The following is a 22,298-nucleotide window of genomic DNA, read 5'->3' as shown; positions in this document are numbered from 1 at the left end:
GACGCCCTCCCTCCCCCCAAGACCTCCCAGGTCAAAACTGTGAACCCCTCACACACACCCTCCACCACCGCCCCAAACCCACACTTCTCCTTCCCTACTGTTGTCCCGCTCCGGGGGAGGCTCACCTAAAACTATTGCACTGCTTTTTATTTCATGTTGGACATGGTTTGTCAAGAGTAAAATGAACGATTAATTGTTGTACAGATGGAGATTTATTTGGGACATGTTGAACGTCTCCTCTCACAGGCAAATGTCCTGTCGCAGTTCAGAGTTATCCATTGATTTTGTTTTCAGACTGATGGATTTACATATTTGGTCCGTGGAGGAGCACAGCAGATGGTGAATGGAAAATGAAGGACTGACTGTCTGTCACACCCAACCAAGGAGAGGAGAGGAGGGAGCTGTGTTCTCCTCAACATGGACTTAAAGGCCATTAACATAGGCCTCCCATGCCACAGACTCTGTGTCAATCAGATCTGTAATGGTGGTTTGGGTTGTGAATACTGACCAAAACAGAGGGACATTCTGATTTATTTTGTCAGCCTGAAGGTAAAGCTACTCTCCTCTTACATTGCTTTGCACATATCGACAAATAGGATATTTCCTGTGCTATGTTGCTCATGTCTGTTGTATCACACCATGTGTCAGGTCACACACACTGTACGTTTCAACTATTACACAGTTTGCACAGTTTGTGAAATGAAAACTGTGATATCTGTCATGCTGTAAAGGTTTACTTACTTATTTTTACAGAAGGCAACTCAATAAACTAGCCACCATTTTCTTCTAGGATGAACACAAACATCCAAATATATTTCTATGAAGATTGTGGTGTACTTCCTACATAATTACTCTGTCTGTATTTTTTTAGTGTTAGGCTGGCGTCTTCTTCACTGCAAAATATGATTGAGAAATATGGATTACACATACTCAGAACACTCTGAATTGGGAGAGCAATTTCATGAATCCTGCTTTGATCTATCTGGATTATTCAATGTATTTTAGAAACCATTGCATAAAGAGGGTGACCTGCCTTAATATCGAATCTACTTGAAACTCTGTTCCTTGTACACATCACAAATGGCAGTATTATTTTATTTTATTTTTTACAAAGTTGGCTTCTCCTTTTACTGTAAATGTCTTTGTTTTCAAGTTGTCCTTCAAGCTACTGAACATTTAATAGAAAACATAATTTCCTTATTTGCATTTAGAGTGTTGTATTTTGGGAAAGTACATATGTATCTCTTATTTATTGGAAATAAATTGTATGTGTTCTATCAAGTGAGTCCGAATCGATTTTTTTGCATCAAATGGAGTTGAGCAGCTGGGTCATTCCTACAACGTGGTGGCTTTTGGACCTCTTAACTTTAGGAATTATTTTATTTTATTTTAATTCTATGAGGAAAAGGACATGTTTGCGTTTCAGAAAAACATGTTGGTCAAGCTCAGGCATTTTCCAACATGTTAGGTCCATAATCCTAACAGGGTGGAAATTTGGAGGCCAAATTAGTCATATCTCTGTGCGTGAGCGAGATTGAGCTAGCATAATGGTCAACACTTGAACAGGATTTTAACTTCTCTATCAAACATATATTTGAACATTTTGAAACATTTTGAATAACACCCAGGGACATGGCAAAAACGCCTATATCCACTGGAAAAAGTGTTCAAAATGCATAAAATTATCTTTCAAGATCTATATGTTTGTGTTTTTAAGGTGAAGGACACCCAACCTTATATTTAAAGCCTTTTGGAATTCACATTTTACACTAAATAAGAAGTGATATTTCCTGGGGACAGAAAAGGCACCGCATTGTAAGAATGAGCCGGCTTTTAAATTATGTTGAACTTCTGTATCTTAAATTTTGTTAGAGATTGATTAATGTGCACATACATGCATTTCATAGGAAGATAGGAAAAATATATAGGGATGGTGTAATGCTACTTTTCTAGACATGGCCTGACGTGTCTGGATCCAGACCACTAGTTCTCAATTGGCTTTTCTATACCTACCTTCCAATGAGAATGACTGTTCTTGGGTCCCCCTGATGACAAAAAGAAGCAACACCAGAGGAATGGGTAACTTCAAATCTTAATTTGATCACCCTGTTGCAGGAGAACATTTAAAACATGTAGTGTATTTGAGGCTTAAAAAAGCTTCTGAAGTTTGTAATTTCCACTTTGAAATGTCATACTTGAATTTCCCTTACGAAAAATGTATATTAATTATAATCCACATAATAATTCAGATTTCCTGTTGCTGCAGGATTCGTTTCCCTCTGTAGCAAACTGGTTCAAATTAAGATCCTACATCTGTAGAGGCCAAGAGGATACTGTACTATTGTACTGTGGGTACAGAAGGTCTCAAGGCTCTTGTGAATGTTTTGAAATAATAATAATCTGTGATATCATATCAAAGAAACCCAAATACTGCTCTGGAATATTTATAGCTACAGTCTAATCCATCAAATAATTATGTGCAAATGCTGATAGAGAAAATTCCCCACCGATTAGGTTAGGCCCCACTCATCATAAATCAACAACAAATATTTTTACTTCTCTTTCTCAATCAATACATAAACAAATGCAATAATACCAATGTCTTATGTCTTTAGTGAGATGGTTGGCATACACTCTGATACCACGTACTTTGCTGAATTGTAGGACCTGCAAATAGAAAATTCCACTTGTCATTTTAAAACCTGGGTCTCCTTTCTTCCTAACATTCTTACAGTTTCTACAGCCACACAGTCAAGTTATTGGTAGCTTATGTGAAAGAAATGTGAAGCATAATTGACAATTTAGAATGTGTTTAATCAAAATTATTCAGTAGAGAAAATGCATCATATTGATTTTGTAAAAGGTGATATAAACTTGTTCAAGCATTACACTTCTCTTTTCCATTGCACAACATCAACTAGTTCATCATCAGGCACAAAATGCACACATGTACACACACACACATCTGACTGTTTAATATACTGTATATCAATTCAGAATTGGCCAATAAAGTAGAGATCGTACAGGGCTATCCAACCCTGTTCCTGTGAACTGCCCTCCTGTAGGTTTTCGCTCCAACCCTAGTTGTAACTAACCTGATTCAGCTTATCAACCAGCTAATTATTAGAATCAGGTGTGCTAGATTAGGGTTGGAGCAAAAACCTACAGGAAGGGAGCTCTCCAGGAACAGGGTTGGAGAGCCCTGTATATGCAGTATTGTCCTACAGGTGCTGCAATGCCGTTAGTGTCACTGGGGTGTTTATGTCACGTGACTGAGGAGCCACTGTCCTCAGCATCTCAAAATACATTCACTCTGGGAGTCCTGCTCAGGCCATGGCTGCCAGCCCTCTATTCCCTCAATGAACAGGCAGCTCTCTGCCTTCCAACGGAGCCAGAGCTGTCACCCAACCATGCTGCAGCTGTCACAGAGCCTCTAGTGGCACTGGTCGCTCTGAGCATGTCAGGACTCAAAAGGCAAGACGGGCAGGGTGATGCCCAGAGCTTCGGGCGGGGTGAGGGTAACGGGGGGTGTCTTGGGAAAGATGAGGACACCAGGACTGGTCATCTGATCTGGCAGACAAAAAGGGTGCAACATTTCATCCAAACACATGTAAACACTGTGGTGGGTGTGAGTCAGTGGTGGCTGGTGGCACTTTAAATGGGGAGGACACGCTTACAGTAATGGCTGGAACGGAATGATTGGAATGGTCTCAAACACATTAAACACATGGTTTGATAACATTCAATTCACTCCATTCCATTCATTATTATGAGCCATCCTCCCCTCACCAGCCACCTCTGGTGTGACTGTCTAGACCTCTTTGCGCAGGGCCACTTTCACACTGCTGAAGATCTTGCCCAGGGCTTCAAAGAAGGGGTCACAGAAGGTCTGGATGCAGAGGGAGTAGATGCGACTGATGCACTGGGACTCGATCAGGCAGCTCTTGATGCAGGGCACCACGGCCCAGATGTGACAGAACGAGATGCAGGCAAAGAGGAAGCCCCAGAGAAGAGCCACGGGGATGCCGAAGATAGCTGACAGGATGCGGTAGCACCAGTACTTGGACACGGTGAAGGTGGTGTAGCTGAGCTTCCACACCCCATCCAGACTGTGTGTGCCGTCAGGCTCTGCGATTACATCCTCAAACTCCACCTACAGGGAAGGAATACCATGGACGACGTTAGTGTATTCTCACTGATGAAAGAAAGTCTAGTGTTTTCTGAGTACCTAACACCAGGGCCAGGATTCAATCAACAAACCCATTGCACTGTATGCCTTTTGAAGGCAATTTTTGTAATGTACACAGAGAAGTCATGGTAAATGCTGTGACTTTCGGCTCAAGTGTAAATTCCCTTTTAAAGTCAAGAGCAAGGCGCTTGGCAACAGTGCACCTTTGATTGAATCCCTGCCCAGTTTCCTAACAAATCAATGGATGTGATTATGCAAAAATAAATGTGTTGTTGTGACTTAGCAACATGACAGTTATCATCAGTAGTGCCTGGGATACATAGTGAATGAAATAAACACAGCTATACTGAGGGCCTATACCACACTTCCATCTGTTCAGTGTACTAACATATAGACCCCTTTCTGTGTTTGCAAACATTGCCACACGAGGGACACAGGGAGTTCTCATAGACTGCTAGCTAAAAAGCCTCCATTTACATGTTGCTTATGAGTGCATTTCACACTATTTTAGATTATGATTGGATTGTAAAGCTTGTATGAATGTCCTGCTTAATATAATGTGTGTGTCATCGTTACCCATCAACTGGCATTATACGTTTAAAAAAAACACTTACATTTTAGTCATATAGCAGACGCTCTTATCCAGAGCGACTTACAGTTAGTGAGTGCATACATTTTCCATACTTGCCCCCCGTGCGAATCGAACACACAACCCTGGCGTTGCAAGCGCCATGCTCTACCAACTGAGCTACAGGAGGCCCACTTCAAATTCAACCAGTAAAAATGCCCTTTGCTAACTTTGCTACAGACTATATCAATGAGCGTTAGCAATCCAAAATAGGTATTTTGCAAAGATCACAACCAAATATAATCTTAGCAACTGCTCAAGCAATAATCAAAATAACATTGTAAGCGTATGAGAACCCAAAAAAGTTGTTTTGTTTAGAAGTAATAACTACAGTATGTAAATGTGGTCTATGTTGAATGGGCGCAGATGGGGATGGCTTTCTTTCTGCTTCCAAAAGTCAGCGTGTGACGTCAGCGTGTTGTGTACTGAAAAGGAGCCTATAGTCTTTGTTTATTTATGAGTGATGAGAACCCTGTCAACTTTCACCCTCATATGGTGATTGTTTGTTACTTTGCATTTATGTCAGTGCTAGTGTAGCTCAAAATATCCCACAGTTTCACACTCTTGATGAATATGCATAGTCCTTCATGTAAAATGCATGTAATTGCTTGTTGTAGTCAGTATCCAACACCTGGTCCTTAAAGAATCCTGGCTCACTGTTGCATAGACATCTGCAACTCAACTCTGAATGGTAATTGACTTGTCAGTGATGATAAAAGGGGGATGTTACAATCAACAGATGCCTAACAGATGTAAACCAATTTCCATAATTTGAAATATTATTAGAGGTTCTACTTCTGAATCACGGTCTATTCATTTTAACACAACTTTAAAATTGGTTGTAGGCATGCTTTCCAAACATAGTATTTGAATATAACATTTCTTAGTAAGATTTAGGTGAGAAGTTGAGATTGAAAAAACAGAGAGGTCAAGCTTTGTTTTAAATGAATGATTTGACAGAAGGAAAATGTAATTCCTTACAGTGTTTTTTATACTTCAAGCTTGTATTGTAACTTATTAAACTACTATGATTGTGTGGATAATACTGGAATATAGAACGTGTTCCATTCTATATACAGTGCCTTGCAAAAGTATTCATCCCCCTTGGTGTTTTTCCTATTTTGTTGCATTACAACTTGTAATTTCAATGGATTTTTATTTGGATTTCATGTAATGGACATACACAAAATAGTCAAAATTGGTGAAGTGAAAATAAAAAAATAAATAATGGAAAAGTGGTGCGTGCATATATATTCACCCCCTTTGCTATGAAGCCCCTAAATAAGATCTGGTGCAACCAATTACCTTCAGAAGTCACATAATTAGTTAAATAAGACTTGTGTGCAATCTAAGTTTATTTTTATTTTTATTTCACCTTTATTTAACCAGGTAGGCCAGTTGAGAACAAGTTCTCATTTACAACTGCGACCTGGACAAGATAAAGCAAAGCAATGCGATAAAAACAACAACAACACAGAGTTACACATGGGCTAAACAAAAACATAGAGTCAATAACACAATAGAACATCTATATACAGTGTGCAAATGTAGTAAGTTATGGAGGTAAGGCAATACATAGGCCATAGTGCAAAATAATTACAATTTAGTATTAACACTGGAGTGATAGATGTGCAGAAGATGATGTGCAAATAGATATACTGGGGTGCAAATGAGCAAAATAAATAACAATATGGGGATGAGGTAGTTGGGTGGGCTAATTACAGATGGGCTGTGTACAGGTGCAATGATCGGTAAGCTGCTCTGACAACTGATGCTTAAAGTTAGTGAGGGAGATAAGAGTCTCCAGCTTCAGAGATTTTTGCAGTTCATTCCAGTCAATAGCAGCAGAGAACTGGAAGGAGTGGCGGCCAAAGGAGGTGTTGGCTTTGGGGATGACCAGTGAGATATACCTGCTGGAGCGCATACTACGGGTGGGTGTTGCTATGGTGACCAATGAGCTAAGATAAGGCAGGGATTTGCCTAGCAGTGATTTATAGATGACCTGGAGCCAGTGGGTTTGGCGACGAATATGTAGTGAGGGCCAGCCAACGAGAGCGTACAGGTCACAATACTGGGTAGTATATGGGGCTTTGGTGACAAAACTGATGGCACTGTGATAGACTACATCCAATTTGCTGAGTAGAGTGTTGGAGGCTATTTTGTAAATTACATTGCCGAAGTCAAGGATCGGTAGGATAGTCAGTTTTACGAGGGCATGTTTGGCAGCATGAGTGAAGGAGGCTTTGTTGCGAAATAGGAAGCCGATTCTAGATTAAACTTTGGATTGGAGATGCTTAATGTGAGTCTGGAAGGAGAGTTTACGGTCTAACCAGACACCTAGGTATTTGTAGTTGTCCACAAATTCTGAGTCAGACCCGCCGAGAGTAGTGATTTTAGTCGGGCGGGCGGGTGCAAGCAGCGTTCGATTGAAGAGCATGCATTCAGTTTTACTAGCGTTTAAGAGCAGTTGGAGGCTACGGAAGGAGTGTTGTATGGCATTGAAGCTCGTTTGGAGGTTTGTTAACACAGTGTCCAATGAAGGGCCAGATGTATACAAAATGGTGTCGTCTGCGTAGAGGTGGATCTGAGAGTCACCAGCAGCAAGAGCGACATTATTGATATACAAAGAGAATAAAGTCGGCCCGAGAATTGAACCCTGTGGCACCCCCATAGAGACTGCCAGAGGTCCAGACAACAGGCCCTCCGATTTGACACATTGAACTGTATCTGAGAAGTAGTTGGTGAACCAGGCGAGGCAGTCATTTGAGAAACCAAGGCTATTTAGTCTGCCAATAAGAATGCGGCGATTGACAGAGTCGAAAGCCTTGGCCAGGTTGATGAAGACGGCTGCACAGTACTGTCTTTTATAGATCGCGGTTATAATATCGTTTAGGACCTTGAGTGTGGCTGAGGTGCACCTATGACCAGCTCGGAAACCAGATTGTATAGGGGAGAAGGTACGGTGGGATTCGAAATGGTCGGTGATCTGTTTGTTAACTTGGCTTTCAAATACTTTCGAAAGGCAGGGCAGGATGGATATAGGTCTGTAATAGTTTGGATCTAGAGTGTCACCCCCTTTGAAAAGGGGGCTGACTGTGGAAGCTTTCCAATCTCTGGGGATCTCAGATGATACGAAAGAGAGGTTGATCAGGCTAGTAGTAGGGGTTGCTACGGCAGCTAATTTTAGAAAGAAAGGGTCCAGATTGTCTAGCCCAGCTGATTTGTAGGGGTCCAGATTTTGCAGCTCTTTCACATGATTTGTCACATATTCTCAGTAAATATATACACCTGTTCTAAAAGGCCCCAGAGTCTGCAACACCACTAAGCAAGGGGAACCACCAAGCAAGCGGCACCATGAAGACCGAGGAGCTCTCCAAACAGGTCTGGGACAAAGTTGTGGAGAAGTACAGATAAGGGTTGTGTTATAAAAATATATCTGAAACTTTGAACATTACGTGGAGCACCATTAAATCCATTATAAAAAAATGGAAAGAATATGGCACCACAACAAACCTGCCAAGAGAGGTCCGCCCACCAAAACTCACGGACCAGGCAAGGAGGGCATTAATCAGAGAGGCAACAAAGAGACCAAAGATAACCCTGAAGGAGCTGCAAAGCTCCACAGCGGAGATTGGAGTATCTGTCCATAGGACCACTTTAAGCCGTACACGCCACAGAGCTGGGCTTTACGGAAGAGTGGCCAGAAAAAAGCCATTGCTTAAAGACAAAAATAAGCAAACACGTTTGGTGTTTGCCAAAAGGCATGTGGGAGACTCCCCAAACATATGGAAGAAGGTACTCTGGTCAGATGAGAGTAAAATTGAGCTTTTTGGCCATCAAGGAAAATGATATGTCTGGCGCAAACCCAACACCTCTCATCACCCTGAGAACACATGGTAGTGGCAGCATCATGCTGTGGGGATGTTTTTCATCGGCAGGGACTGGGAAACTGGTCAGAATTGAAGGAATGATGGATGGCGCTAAATACAGGGAAATTCTTGAGGGAAACCTGTTTCAGTCTTCCAGAGATTTGAGACTGGGATGGAGGTTCACCTTCCAGCATGACAATGACCCTAAGTATACTGCTAAAGCAACACCGAGTGGTTTAAGGGGAAACATTTAAATGTCTTGGAATAGTCAAAGCCCAGACCTCAATCCAATTGAGAATCTGTGGTATGACTTAAAGATTGCTGTACACCAGCGGAACCCATCCAACTTGAAGGAGCTGGAGCAGTTTTACCTTGAAGAATGGGCAGAAATCCCAGTGGCTAGATGTGCTAAGCTTATAGAGACATTCTCCAAGAGACTTGCAGCTGTAATTGCTGCAAAAGGTGGCTCTACACAGTATTGACTTGGGAGGGGGGGGGGGGTTGGTGAATAGTTATGCACGCTCAAGTTTTCTGTTTTCTTGTCTTATTTCTTGTTTGTTTCACAATTAAATATATTTTGCCTCTTCAAAGTGGTAGACATGTTGTGTAAATCAAATAATACAAACCACCAAAAATGCAAATGTGGGTGAATACTGTAGTGGAAAATAACCACTATACTTTATTACAAATAAGGTCTTACAGAGTTTTTGTTGCATCAAGAAATGACTTTATTCAAGTTTTCAACAAAGCCGATACCAGTCTGCAGAGTGGCACACCCCCTTACGGTCTCCCTCCAACTTATATAGTCCTCTTCAGTTTTCCCGCTCTTTTATTGCTCCGCCCACTTCCTTTGTCTCTGAGAGCGGCTAAACTCAACTTTCATTAAGTTCAGAGTACTACAATCAATCAATCCTTATCTTGCAAAAACACTCATGTTTAGTTTAAACTCTGTTCAACCCTGGCTCTTTTCACTGTGTTTGAAGTCAAAAACAAATGGCCCAAGCCAGTTTCAGTCTTTGATATGATAAGACAACCATGGATCTAAGTAAGAGCAAGCAATCTGACCCTAGGGCAGATTCCCTCTCTACTCACCCACACAGTGAAATTAAATGACCCAATACAATTCCTGGCCCAGTAACAAAGAATTCTAACTTTATGCTCTTGATTAACCCAGTTCTACCTCATAGTCCATTAAACTCTACAGTTCATTAATAATAATTCACCACAATACTTTCGCAAGCCACTGTAAATCCTCTATCATCTACTTAACATGTACAAAACATTTCACAATAAAATCCAGAGAAGTAGGGCCCTCAGCCCTCGCACATACAGTGGGGTCCAAAATTATTGACACCCTTGATAAAGATGAGCAATAATGCCTGTATAAAATAAATAATAAAAATACTGAGCTATAGTGTATGCTGATTTTTTTTGTGGAAAATATATTATTTTAGAGATTTTGTTTAACAAGTAATACTTTTTTTCTCTCTAAAAGGTAGGGGTCAAAATTATTGACACCCATAAAGATTATTGTAAATAAAGTAGTCAAAGGTTTAGTATTTGGTCCCATATTCCTAGCTCGCAATGACTACATCAACTTGTGACTCTACAAAGTTGTTGGATACATTTGCAGTTCATTTGGGTTGGGTTTCAGATTATTTTGTGCACTATAGAAATGCTAAATAATGTATTGTGTCATTTTGGAGTCACTTTTATTGTAAATAATAATATAATAGGTTTCTAAACACTCCACACTGTACATTGCTAGCAAAATAATCGCCGAAAGGGTTAACGTGAGACATCATTAATAAACCCCTTCCCTTGTTAAAGGGGACCCTGTGTGTGCGTGGAAATTAAATTCCCTGTACAAGTAGGGTAGCTTTGCACTAGATGCTAAGCTAACGAAGGGAGAGCAGCCATTTTTGTTTTTCCCTTTGTTCCAACGGAAGTTCTGCCCCTCAGGACTCCCGTTTGATTTCAGCTTTCTGCGATCAGCAACCTCTGGTGGTGAAGAATCACCAGTAATTGTTTTTGAAACAATTAATGTGAGGGCACACTCTTAACTCACTGTTACAACGGGTTACACTTAGGATATCCAGCTAATCTCAAATGATTGAATATCATTGTCTCATTCAATTTAATAAGTTAAATTGCCAAACATACCTTTTCAGGTTGATCATTTGGATAAGATCCTGATTGATTTGGTTCAACAAAGGAGACAACTTAAACTTTTCAATTTTAACCTAGATACAACAATGCTATCAGGTTAATTAAAGTTTAATTCCCAGATAGCCTATACAGGTATGATTAATCAATAACATTGATTAATCAATTAAAATTGCTTTTGCAAGTTCGTTAAAAGCCAACTCCCACATTACTGATCCAGTATTGATGATTCATTGACGTCTATAAACCGAATAAAATAGTTTTTGCAGCTTCCAACGACTCAAAACCCAAAATGTTACATACGTTTAAACAACTAATAATCATCAAAATGAGAAAGCTATCAGAGGGGGTGCCATCCATTCCATTTTACATCATTTAGCAGACGCTCTTATCCAGAGCGACTTACAGTTAGTGAGTGCATACATTATTTATTTATTTTTTCATACTGGCCCCCCGTGGGAATCGAACCCACAACCCTGGCATTGCAAACGCCATGCTCTACCAACTGAGCTACATCCCTGCCAGCCATTCCCTCCCCTACCCTGGGCCAATTGTGCGCCGCCCCATGGGTCTCCCAGTCACGGCCGGCTACGACAGAGCCTGGATTCAAACCAGGATCTCTAGTTGCACAGCTAGCACTGCGATGCAGTGCCTTAGACCACTGCGCCACTCGGGAGACCATTCCCCCGCTAATAAGTGAACCCTCACCCATAGAAAGATTGATCGCTGACCTCAGCAGCGATGCAAACCCAAACTATGCCGAAGGGTTGAGAATGTTAGATCACAATGCCATTAGTGAAAAAACTGCATATATCGCGACCGACGCCCTCCAAAATAGGCCAGCAGGCACAGGCCTTGTAAAGGTTCTCTCCAGTTTAGCCCTGAACTATGCCCACCAGCAGAGATGGACATTGGTTCAATACCGCTGTACTCAGCAGAAGCACGAGCAAGAAACTGTTCAGATGAAGGGACAGGTGGAGAGAACCAGGAAGCTAATGACAAAAGCCGACAAAGACAAGATACTGCTAGCCGAGGAGCTGCATTTGAGAACGGAGCAATTAAAAGATCTGGCAAAAACGTATGACAACGAACGAGAACAAACTCTTGAACAAAATCGTCTGCTTCAGGAACAACTCCATTTAGCCAAGACTAAATATGACAAAGTACACGCAAAACTAGATCAATTTGACAGCCTACTTAAAACCAGGGACAAGCAACTTGATACCATGCAAGCAGTGTTGAATGACACCACTCAAAGCAATAAGGTTCTAGTCCAAAAGCTGCAAACCACAGATGATCAGCTAAAGAACACAATGTCCAAGTTGGATGAAAAAACAATGGATCTCATTGAAGTCACTGATCAAATGAATGATGAGAAAACCCAGGTGAGGAAGGTGGGAAAATGGAACTCCAACCAAGCAGAGGAAATCTCATCACTGAATATCTTGCTACAGACTCAAAACCTCTCCCTGTAAACCATGATAGATAAGTATGAGACCGAACGGAGCAAGTGCGACACTCACATGTCTAAAATAAGTACTCAAGTGGACTCTGCTATGCAGCAGAATACCACCCTTAGAAACCATCTGGAGGAATTCCGAACAGCCAAACAACCAAGCTCGCAACCAGAGTTTGGTACACAAAGGAGTGAAGAAGACAGAAGGTTTCAGCCTTTACATTTCTCAGGTGTCCCTCAGTCTTTTCCTCTTGGCCGTTTGGCACAGAGTAATATGGCGCCTCCTCGCCAACCAGACCAAGGCTTGGTTTCTCCTCTTGGCCTTTCGGCCAATTCTTACCCACAGGATGATGCAAAACCTCCCTGCGCACTAGGCACAGAACGCCTTGATAAGATCATCAAGACCTTCCGCACCTTTGACCCCACACCAGGGAAGCTGAACGACCCTGAGACGTTCCTAGCAGACCTAGAGGATGCGTTGGATGGCTACCCAAACACTACAGATAGTGACCAGCTTTACCTGTTGAAGCGAACGTTGAATAGACACGTGACTAGGTTCATCCGCCTACAACAACATACTGTGCAAAACTACTACATGAAACTTGCCACAGCTTTAACAATAGAATTTAGTGGTTCTGCGACTCACAAACACGACAGCATGCTGGCTAACACTGTCAAACAAGCACGAAGCGAACACCCACAAGCATACTATCATAGGCTCCGTTCAGCTTACTTTAGCCTACTCACTGAAATAGAAATGTTTCTGTCAAACGTATCCCACCTTCATTAACTACTTGGGCCCTACAGCCAACATAAATTTGCCAATCTCAGAACTTAGAGAGCTTGCAAGCAAAGCTTTTGAGGCATCAAAAGTGAGCCGCTCTAAGAGCCCTAATGTCTCGGTTTTCAATATTGAGCAGGAGCACTCACTCCAGTTAGAGGGTGCGGAACAAGGATAAGAGCGGTGAGTAATGACACACAAAAATGGTACCTACCACAAAACAACCAAACCAATAACCTTAGTGGTAAAACTAACTATACCGAACGTTCCCAACCAAACCGGTATCGTAACGATCAACATGGCCACCACATTCCTGCCCCCAACCTACAAAAAGGACAAACAGGACAAAGATAAGTCGCCATGACTAGGCGTGGACTCTGCGAACAACAGGTCCGCAGAAATTAACACCATTTGCGAGGATGGGAATGATCAAATTATCCCAGCACTCACTCCAAACCATATCCAGGGCCTGCTCGATCAAAAAACAAGCCCACAGGTTTTGTTTACAGACTCTGATACAGATGTGGAGACGCACAAGGTAAGTAGCATTGCAACGGTTGATTCCTCTCCCATTCTGATAGAGGACCCACTGGGTAACGAAGGTGGGTTATATGTCTTGGAAATCGACACGGATAACCTACGGGGCCGACACGAATAACCTCTGGGGCCTTTCAGAACAGGTGTATATATACTGAGATCATGTGACAGATCATGTGACACTTAGATTGCACACAGGTGGACTTTATTTCACTAATTATGTGACTTCTGAAGGTAATTGGTTGCACCATATCTTATTTAGGGGCTTCATAGCAAAGGGGGTGAATACATATGCACGCACCACCTTTCCGTTATTTTTTGAAACAAGTTATTTTTTTCATTTCACTTCACCAATTTTGACTATTTTGTGTATGTCCATTATATGATATCCAAATAAAAATCCATTTAAATTACAGGTTGTAATACAACAAAATAGGAAAAACGCCAAGGGGGATGAATACTTTTGCAAGGCACTGTATGAACAGAAAAACCAATTCGAACAGGTCATACCTCAAAGCAGTCTTAGAGGACTGTTTGATAGATTTGACTATTTCCCTCATATCTCAAACTTTGCTGGATGAACTCAAAAGAGCAGTGGACCCAGCAAAACGTTGGTTAAAAACGGAATGTTGCGACACTACATTTCGAGGTTTCACTCAGGCTACATCACCTTTAACCAAGCGCCTCCTACTAAAACTGACTTTCAAAAGCGTGTCACTTATCCACCCTGTGTACATGACTAGCATTGACACCGAACATATGCTGATTGGGATAGATTGAATTGACTGTTTGGTACCACTGATGGATTGGAAAACCAACCAAGTCTGGTCACAAATAACTATGCCATTTCCATTGACCCCACCGCCTTCGTCGAAGAATACATGCAATACATTATGCAACGACGAGGGTTCGGCGACAACAACTGACGTACCCCTGGTGAACTTGGTCATGAGTGGCAAATGATAGGGTGACAAGTTCAACTAGGAAATTAACCGAACATGGGGTTTTCCTGTGTGGCTTGGGTGAATCACCAACTGACATATACCGCCCTCCACTGATAGGTGGCGTGTGCCTAAACGGCACAATGATTGAGGATGCCATACTGGAAACCTGGTTGGAAAAATCTGCAATCAGTTTGGAAATGTTCAACGACATGTTCACTGCCACCCCCTTGTTCCGAAAACATTCAGATTCCCACTGGAAATGACTCCCCAGACGACACTCACCGCTTTATGAGTATGTGCGCTATCACTCCACATCGGAACCAAGGAAGTATCTCACTACCTACTGGTTGTCGCGAACCTCCTACGTGGGAGCGGACATTTTGGTAAGATTGGGTGTTAAACTCAATACCATACACCAAGTTCTTTGGTCTTTGGCGCAGCCAGCCCAACACGCCTTTTATTTCGACCCTGTGCGGATGGCATCCGGGCAGACTATTCCTGAAGCTTGTAAAGTGATAACTGAGTCCACCGTGGTGATACAGGCAAGAACCACAGAGGTTTCTATAAGACTGAACCTGGCGCCCGGCTACCGGATGGAAGGCACCACTGCGTTCTTCCAACCCTCTCCGCAACTATTCGACTTGGGGCTAACTATCAATGGTAACCCGCTGTTGGAGCTACACGCTAGATCCACTTACCTCTTGGTGCAGAATCTGATTCAAGCGGATATTTCTGTTCCTCGGCACACTCAGCTGGGAACATTGATTGATGACTCCTTCCATGATTTTGAAATTACTGTTCCCGTCATTGGGCCTCTTCCTTCCTACCTAGACCTATGTGGTGAGGGAGGGATGCTTTTTACTTGTCAGTCAAAGGCAATCGCAATAACTCCCGTATTGCCACTTGGCGACATATCGACATTCAGGATGGATGTCGATTCGGACAACGAGCTGTTGATATACTCCATCATCACGGAGAATGATACCGCATCTCCTTCTGCATGTGAGGTACACACTAATGAGGTAACAGCCGATGATTCCCCCACCATTGACATGCCATCACCCCCTGAGAAAGACCTGTACAATGCCGCCGAACCGCATCCTGGTTTCCATGCACAGGTACTACAGCTACTGTCAGACGCACTTGTCAATGACACTGAAAGAAATCAGTTGCGGGAATTGTTTAACAAACACAGACAGATCTGGTCGACAGACTCGCTGGATTGCGGTGTTACGGATATTCATGTGGTGCGTATTCCTACACCACCCGGGGCATCTCCTACGTTTGTGAGACAATACAAAATTCCGCTTGCAGCATACTCAGCGGTAAAGGAGATTATCGACTCCCTACTAGCTAAACAGATAATCAGGGAATGTAACAGTACGTACAGCGCTCCGGTGTGGCCTGTTTTGAAACCAATGGGTAAATGGCGTCTTACCATTGACTATAGACAACTCAACAAGCTGGTTCCGTTGTCTCGTTGGCCTATGACACAGCTCGACCAAGAGTTGCCAAAGGTGGCAAACGCCAAATACTTCTCCACTGTCGATGTGGCGAATGGTTTTTGGACCATGACAGTCGAACCTCGTGACCAACACAAGTTGTCTTTCTCTTTCTCTAACAAGCTCTTCATGTTCAATCGTTGCCAGTTCGGGTATTCGAACTCCCCCGCAGAGTTCAACATCTTCCTGCACAAGGCAATGCCAGATGCACCCACCAGGGGAACTGGTCATATCACCTAAACGAGATGGACCACGTTCTTACCCAACTAGGAACGGCTGGGGCTAAACTGGCTATCATGAAAGGACAATGGTGCAGGACCAATGTCAACTATGTTGGACTTCTGGTGGGTGGTGAGGGCATCCTGCCACAATCTAGCAGAATCCAAGCAGTCTGCAACATCAAAACACCTGTAAACCTTCATGAGGTCCGCAGCTTCTTGGGAGTATGTAATTACTCCCGTCAGTTCATCGAAAATTATGCAGACTTGTCAAAGCCTTTGACCCGTCTTCTTCAGAAAGACACCCCGTTCGTTTGGGATGCCACTCACGACGAAGCTGTGACTTCCTTGAAAGACCTGCTTTGTGCGGCACCCTGCCTGGTCTACCCCAACAAAGACAAGACGTTATTTTTGGAAGTAGGTTTCTCAGAGCACTGCCTTAGTGCTGGGTTGTACCTCAGCTGATCCCTTCCAGGAAATCAGTACGTTGCACTAACATATTTTCTTCTCTTCCCAGCTACAAGAGAAACGTTTCGTTGCCATTGTTGATATTGTACTGTTCGAAATAGGAAAATCAGCTAAATTTGTTGTCAAAACGTTTTAGTTTATCAAAATATATATATATAACTGAAATAATCAAACAATATCTCTAATTATACATTTTTGTAGGATGGAGTTCCTTTGGCCGATCCTGACACTCTGCTCCCTGGTCAAAACCAATCCAGCAGATGTACTCACAAGCGGACCCCCTACGGGAATCGTTCTCCGTGATGATCCAGGACTCCTTATAACCAACTGCAGAGTGCACACGCAGAGGGTGTACGTCCGCCTAGATGCAGAGAATGTGTACCGCCAACACATTCCACCTGCGGAACATTTGAGATGGGCCGGGGCTGACTGGACCACCCAGGCAGTTAAGCACGCCCAGCTAGACACTGCCCATATGTTGGCCCAACTCCAAAAGTTCACAGTCACCCATTCAGAATTAGCAGAGCCCAGGCGAGAGAAACGATTTGTCGGGGCTCTACTCTCAATAGGTGCAGCCGTAGGGTTACTATTTGCTCTAGGCACCACTGCTGTCAACGCAGTCAGTCTAGCCACAGTCAAAATAAATGTTAGGGAGATTACTGAAGAGATGCCACTTATCCAGCAGCAGATTAAATCACAGGCACTCATGTTGCAGCATATGGGAAAGTCTCTCCAGGACACTATTCAGGTGGTAAACACACACGCTACTCTCCTGAACAAAACCCTCCTGTCGGTAGGAAAGCTAGTAGAGGTCATGAACCATGACTATGCCCATGTCCAATTGGTTCGATTATTGTTGGAGGATTTTCTCCGTGAAGTTAGCTCTTCTATGGACCACTTGGCCATAAATAGAATCCCCTAATATCTAGTGCCCCTCTCAATGGTGCACAACATATTGACCTCAGCTACCACAACCACGATAAAGCCATTACAGTCACATTTGGCCTATTGTCTGGGGTCGGCAATTCAAATACATGTTGATGTTAATCGTAATGAAGTGAGATTTTTACTGACTCTACCGGTTGTTGAACTGGAGAATATCTATAGATTGAAAACGGTTCTAAACGTAGGGTTTTGGCGCGACAGCACCCATGTGAAAATCACCACACCGCCAGTCGTAGCTTATCAGGAACACAATCCAGATTTCTATCTTACCCCTAACCTGTTAATGTGTACTCTAACCAAAGACGTCCACTACCTTTGTCCTAGCAAACCATTCGTCAGGGATAACACTGAGCACCTTTGTGGACTTAAGCCTTTCGCCAGCGAAGAACACTGTAGAGCCAAACTAACAGCAAGGGATGGGGTCACCACCACACAGGTGGAGATGCTAGGGAATCGATGGCTGGTTAACACCCCATTCACGTCCACCACTATGATTTACAAACACCATGACTCAACCACCCAACTGAACCTCCCCAACCAGACTGTTTTTGTTAAGGTACCAGAAGGGGCGATTATCCACATAGACGACCTAGCCCTATACCAACTTCCCGACGACAGGATAGACACAGATATTGAAATGCCTGACGCTTTTGCTAAACGTTCCCTTGAGTTACCCCAGACCATTCAAAACCAAATCCAGTACAAGGGATCAATGACTGTTGATCTTAGCATACTGGATGAGGCACTCTTAGATGACCCGACTGACTACAAGCCGAAAGATTGGTCTGACACCCGCTCTTGGACGGTGCCGGACAGTATTCTGAGTGTTACCATGATCCTTGGTCTTATTGCCCTTGGCGTGTGCACCTACTATGTACACAGGCACACACGCGCAATGGAAGACCTAATGAGTTCTTATGTCAGGATCACCGGTGGGACGGAAGCAATCCCGATTTTTGGAAAGTTGGCAATAGATCCTGAAACGCCATCAGGTGGTCCATCCACAGCCTCTTCTCCAGAGTCCGCTAGGTCAGCCCTGTAGTGTCCCCACTGCAAGCTTTTCCTTCAGGGTGCCATTTTAGAGAGTGCCTTAACTACCCACCTTCAATTAGAATCGCCCTAGATATGACATTAGAGACAATGCCATGATAGAGTGATTTAGCCAAGACATGGGACGTATATAGAACATAGTCCAATTAGATGATTAAGGTGTGGTCACTATATTTTGTATATCTTTTGTTTGTGTTTTTGTTGATTTTTGTTGCATTTCCTTTGACAGGACGTGATAGAGCCACAAACAAGTTCCCCATACAACCACCAGTTAGTGCCACAGCGCTGCTCATTTGGGGAAGAAATGTAATGATGTATTTAGTGAGTGGTGTGCGTTATTAACGTCTGTCTAAGTCACTGCCTAGATCCACTAGCCTGGACTACCGGACGACGGGTCAGGAACGGCCAGCCACAATCCGGACCTCCCCTGTCCATTCTGGTGGTGGCCTGCAGCTTGCAGAAATCCTACCAGGATAAATCACCAGAAGGGGGGGGGGGGGGGGGGTGCTACAAGGAGCCACACACCGGACATCTTGGTGGATTATAACTTGCAGAATACGTCCAAGGTTGGAACCCACCAGAGGGGGACTGTCATGACTCTCATGTGATGGTTTCACGTGAGAAGCCCAAGATCGGAATACAGAGAAGCAACAGTCTACAGATCTCTCTCTCTCTCCTGCAGAACAAAGGAGAGATTGTTGGGGGGGAGGGCAGTTATGACCCCTCGCACCAAATGGTTTGGAGCAACTAACTCCTTGTTGTTCCATAGTATTGGCGATCTGAATGTGTCTGTGTTACAGGGACAGATTGCCGCCCAAAACTTTAAACAACCAAAGGTGGACACTGGAACAATATATTTCAACATCCAAATATTGGGAGTGATGAGAGAGGGAATTTGGAAAATTAATGTATATTTTGTGATGTCATTAAAACTTTTATAAAAACGTTATAACGAAAACATTGTAACTTGAGGAGCTTTCATACTGTGCATTTAAAGTTTGCATCCATTACAATGTGTAGGAAAGATCCAGGAAAAATATAATATTTTTATAAAGATAGAAAGATGATTTTGGTTCTTTAACGAAATCATACTGTTCAGAATACTTTGCCCCAGTAACTAGCCACGCCCACGGGAGCTCAGAAAGAGTGGCCGCATGACATAAACGCCCTCTTTACCAGTGCATAAAAGATTGAGTTAAGAATTAACCAGGAGACTAGACGGACCTCAAGCTGCAGCGAGGTCCATATTGGTCCCGACCCTGAAAATCAACACGAGGTGAAGATGACAAAGTTGCCTCCACTAACAATCAATGTTACGGCTGAGTAGCTGTTCTAAGTATACTGTATCTAAGAAGGTGAATTTAAGTGGGACCATCATGTTACTCTCTTCCAACCATCGTCTACTACACTGCTCTCATCACCCCACAGGGGATCATCGACATGGCTGATTAGCCATCCTCAGAAGACCACATCCAAAACGAGTGAAAGTAAACAGACAACTAAGAAGAAGGACATTGTGACCTCTTGTGGACAATCAAAGCCATCTAAGGCCCATCCGAAAGAGAAGGCCCAATTGAACCCTATCCACGAAGGCCTGGGTCCAACAGAGATACACGACGAAGACCACCAACACGTAAATACATGCATTACTTCTTACCAAACAGGCGGCAGTTTGGGGAAAGGTATTAGGATTACTGTGAGCGTAGTTCCATGTGTATCCAAGTGTTTTCTCTCTCTCTCGCTCTGTCTTCAACTTGCCATCTGTTGTAACAAGTGTTATATTGTGTTAGTCCGCTAGGGACCCGTTTTCATTGTATTAACTTCTAATGTGTTTGTATCTTGTGTTATCATTTTAATTAGTTAGTAAATAAATAATTAAATCAATTTGTGTGGTATGGAATGATCAGTAAGACCCGGGTTTGTGAAGACTTAAAGAGTCTACGACTTTCAGAATTAGACTGATATGAGGTAAATGATTAATAATTTACTGTTAAATGATAAGAGATATCTAGATATCTTTAGAGTTAATTCGGGAAACGCTAACTCGTTAAACAACTTTTCCCGTGGTGCCCCAAATTGCTAATTATTTAATTGTTACATGATTAATTTAATCTAGTAACAATTAAACATAGTAGGTAATTATTCGATAAATTATAGTCATCACAATATTGAAAGTCTCGTCACGACACATGCTAACCATTATCAATAACAGGGAAGGTTAGCATGTCTTGGGGGTACGATCTTTTACCCTCTGTAACTTTCTCACTCATCATTATTCACGATTCATTCAGGATTATCCGTAATCATAGTAGCATCCACATTAATGTAGAAGTGTTTAGAAATTCTTATTTTGAATAAATGTGACTCCAAAATGACACAATACATTATTTACCATTCATTTCTATTGAGCACAAAATAATCTGAAACATAACCAAGACGAACTGCAAATGCATCCAACGAGTCACAAGCTTGATGTAGTCATTGCATGCTAGGAATATGAGACCAAATACTAAACTTTTGATTAAATTATTTATACGAATCTTTAGGGGTGTCAATAATCACTACTTTTTTGAGAAAAACTAAATATTACTTTCTCTGAGCAATTGTATTAGTATAAAATAATATAATTTCCCTTTTTTATTAAATTTTTTTGCATACAATAAAGCTCAGTATTTAAATGTTTTCTTTTATACAGCCATTATTGCTCATCTTTATCAAGGGTGTCAATAATTTCGGACCCCACTGTACGTGCTATACTTAACAGATGACTCACTCAAGTCACTGAAGGTTTTTCCATACGCCCTGTTTAGCCCAGCAGTAGACTATCTCCTTCCATGCTCTCCTGAGCTCTGGGGAAATATAGAGCATGATAGATACTACTGTATGTAAACATGGCGACAAACACAGGAAAAACAGCGATAAAGCTCTGAAAAGAAACCGCCTCATAATATCCCTGTCTGTCACACCCCTTTAGCCCCACTCCAGAAATAAACACTGCGTGCCGTTCTGGGGCACAAGGAATAGGCCTGGGACTATTTTGGGACCTTCATGGTAGCAACACAGCAACATACTATAGTGTAATGTGTTGGCTTTAAGTTTAGACTTTAGACTTAATTTTAAACTAAAGTTTAAAACTTGTCTTTCCTTGAGGCAAAAAGGAGTTCATCCTGTAGATCCAGTGTGTGTGTGAGTGGGTGGCGTCGTCATGGTTTACCTACCTTGATCACATCCTCATTGATAAATTTAGGGTCTCTGTTGATCAGGTCGATCTCCTTGGTGTGGCTGTCCTTCACAATCTTCTCCTCGTTGGTGTTGTACTGGTACTGGTCGGCCATGGTGGAGCCGTGGGCCCGGGCTGGGGCAGAGGCAGGGAGAGTAGTGGGGCGTGGAGGGCTGGGCAGAGGACAGTGAGAGTGAACCCACTGAAGGAGACTGCAGGCAGCCCCCTCAGTCACACTGATCCCCCCTGTTACTACTATGACGACACGGCTGAAATGCCAGTGGACAGCTGCTGCCCCCACATGCGCACACACACAAACACACAC

General features: G+C 42.7%; 1 protein-coding gene across 1 annotated transcript; it reads right to left on the bottom strand.

The window, feature by feature from the left end:
• Window positions 1–3,811: 3,811 nt before the first annotated feature.
• On the bottom strand, window positions 3,812–22,088 carry cav3 (caveolin 3; the record flags this gene model as incomplete). The annotated part of the gene is made up of 2 exons (XM_084167994.1): window positions 3,812–4,153; window positions 21,972–22,088. 2 exons carry the CDS (start codon window positions 22,086–22,088, stop codon window positions 3,812–3,814), a joined length of 459 nt encoding a protein of 152 aa, XP_084024120.1.
• Between the last annotated feature and the right edge of the window lie 210 nt (window positions 22,089–22,298).

The sequence above is a fragment of the Coregonus lavaretus genome, assembly GCF_964263955.1.
Source record: "Coregonus lavaretus genome assembly, chromosome: 8".
In the NCBI taxonomy this organism is placed as follows: Eukaryota; Metazoa; Chordata; class Actinopteri; order Salmoniformes; family Salmonidae; genus Coregonus; species Coregonus lavaretus.
This window is presented reverse-complemented; position numbering and strand designations above follow the sequence as displayed.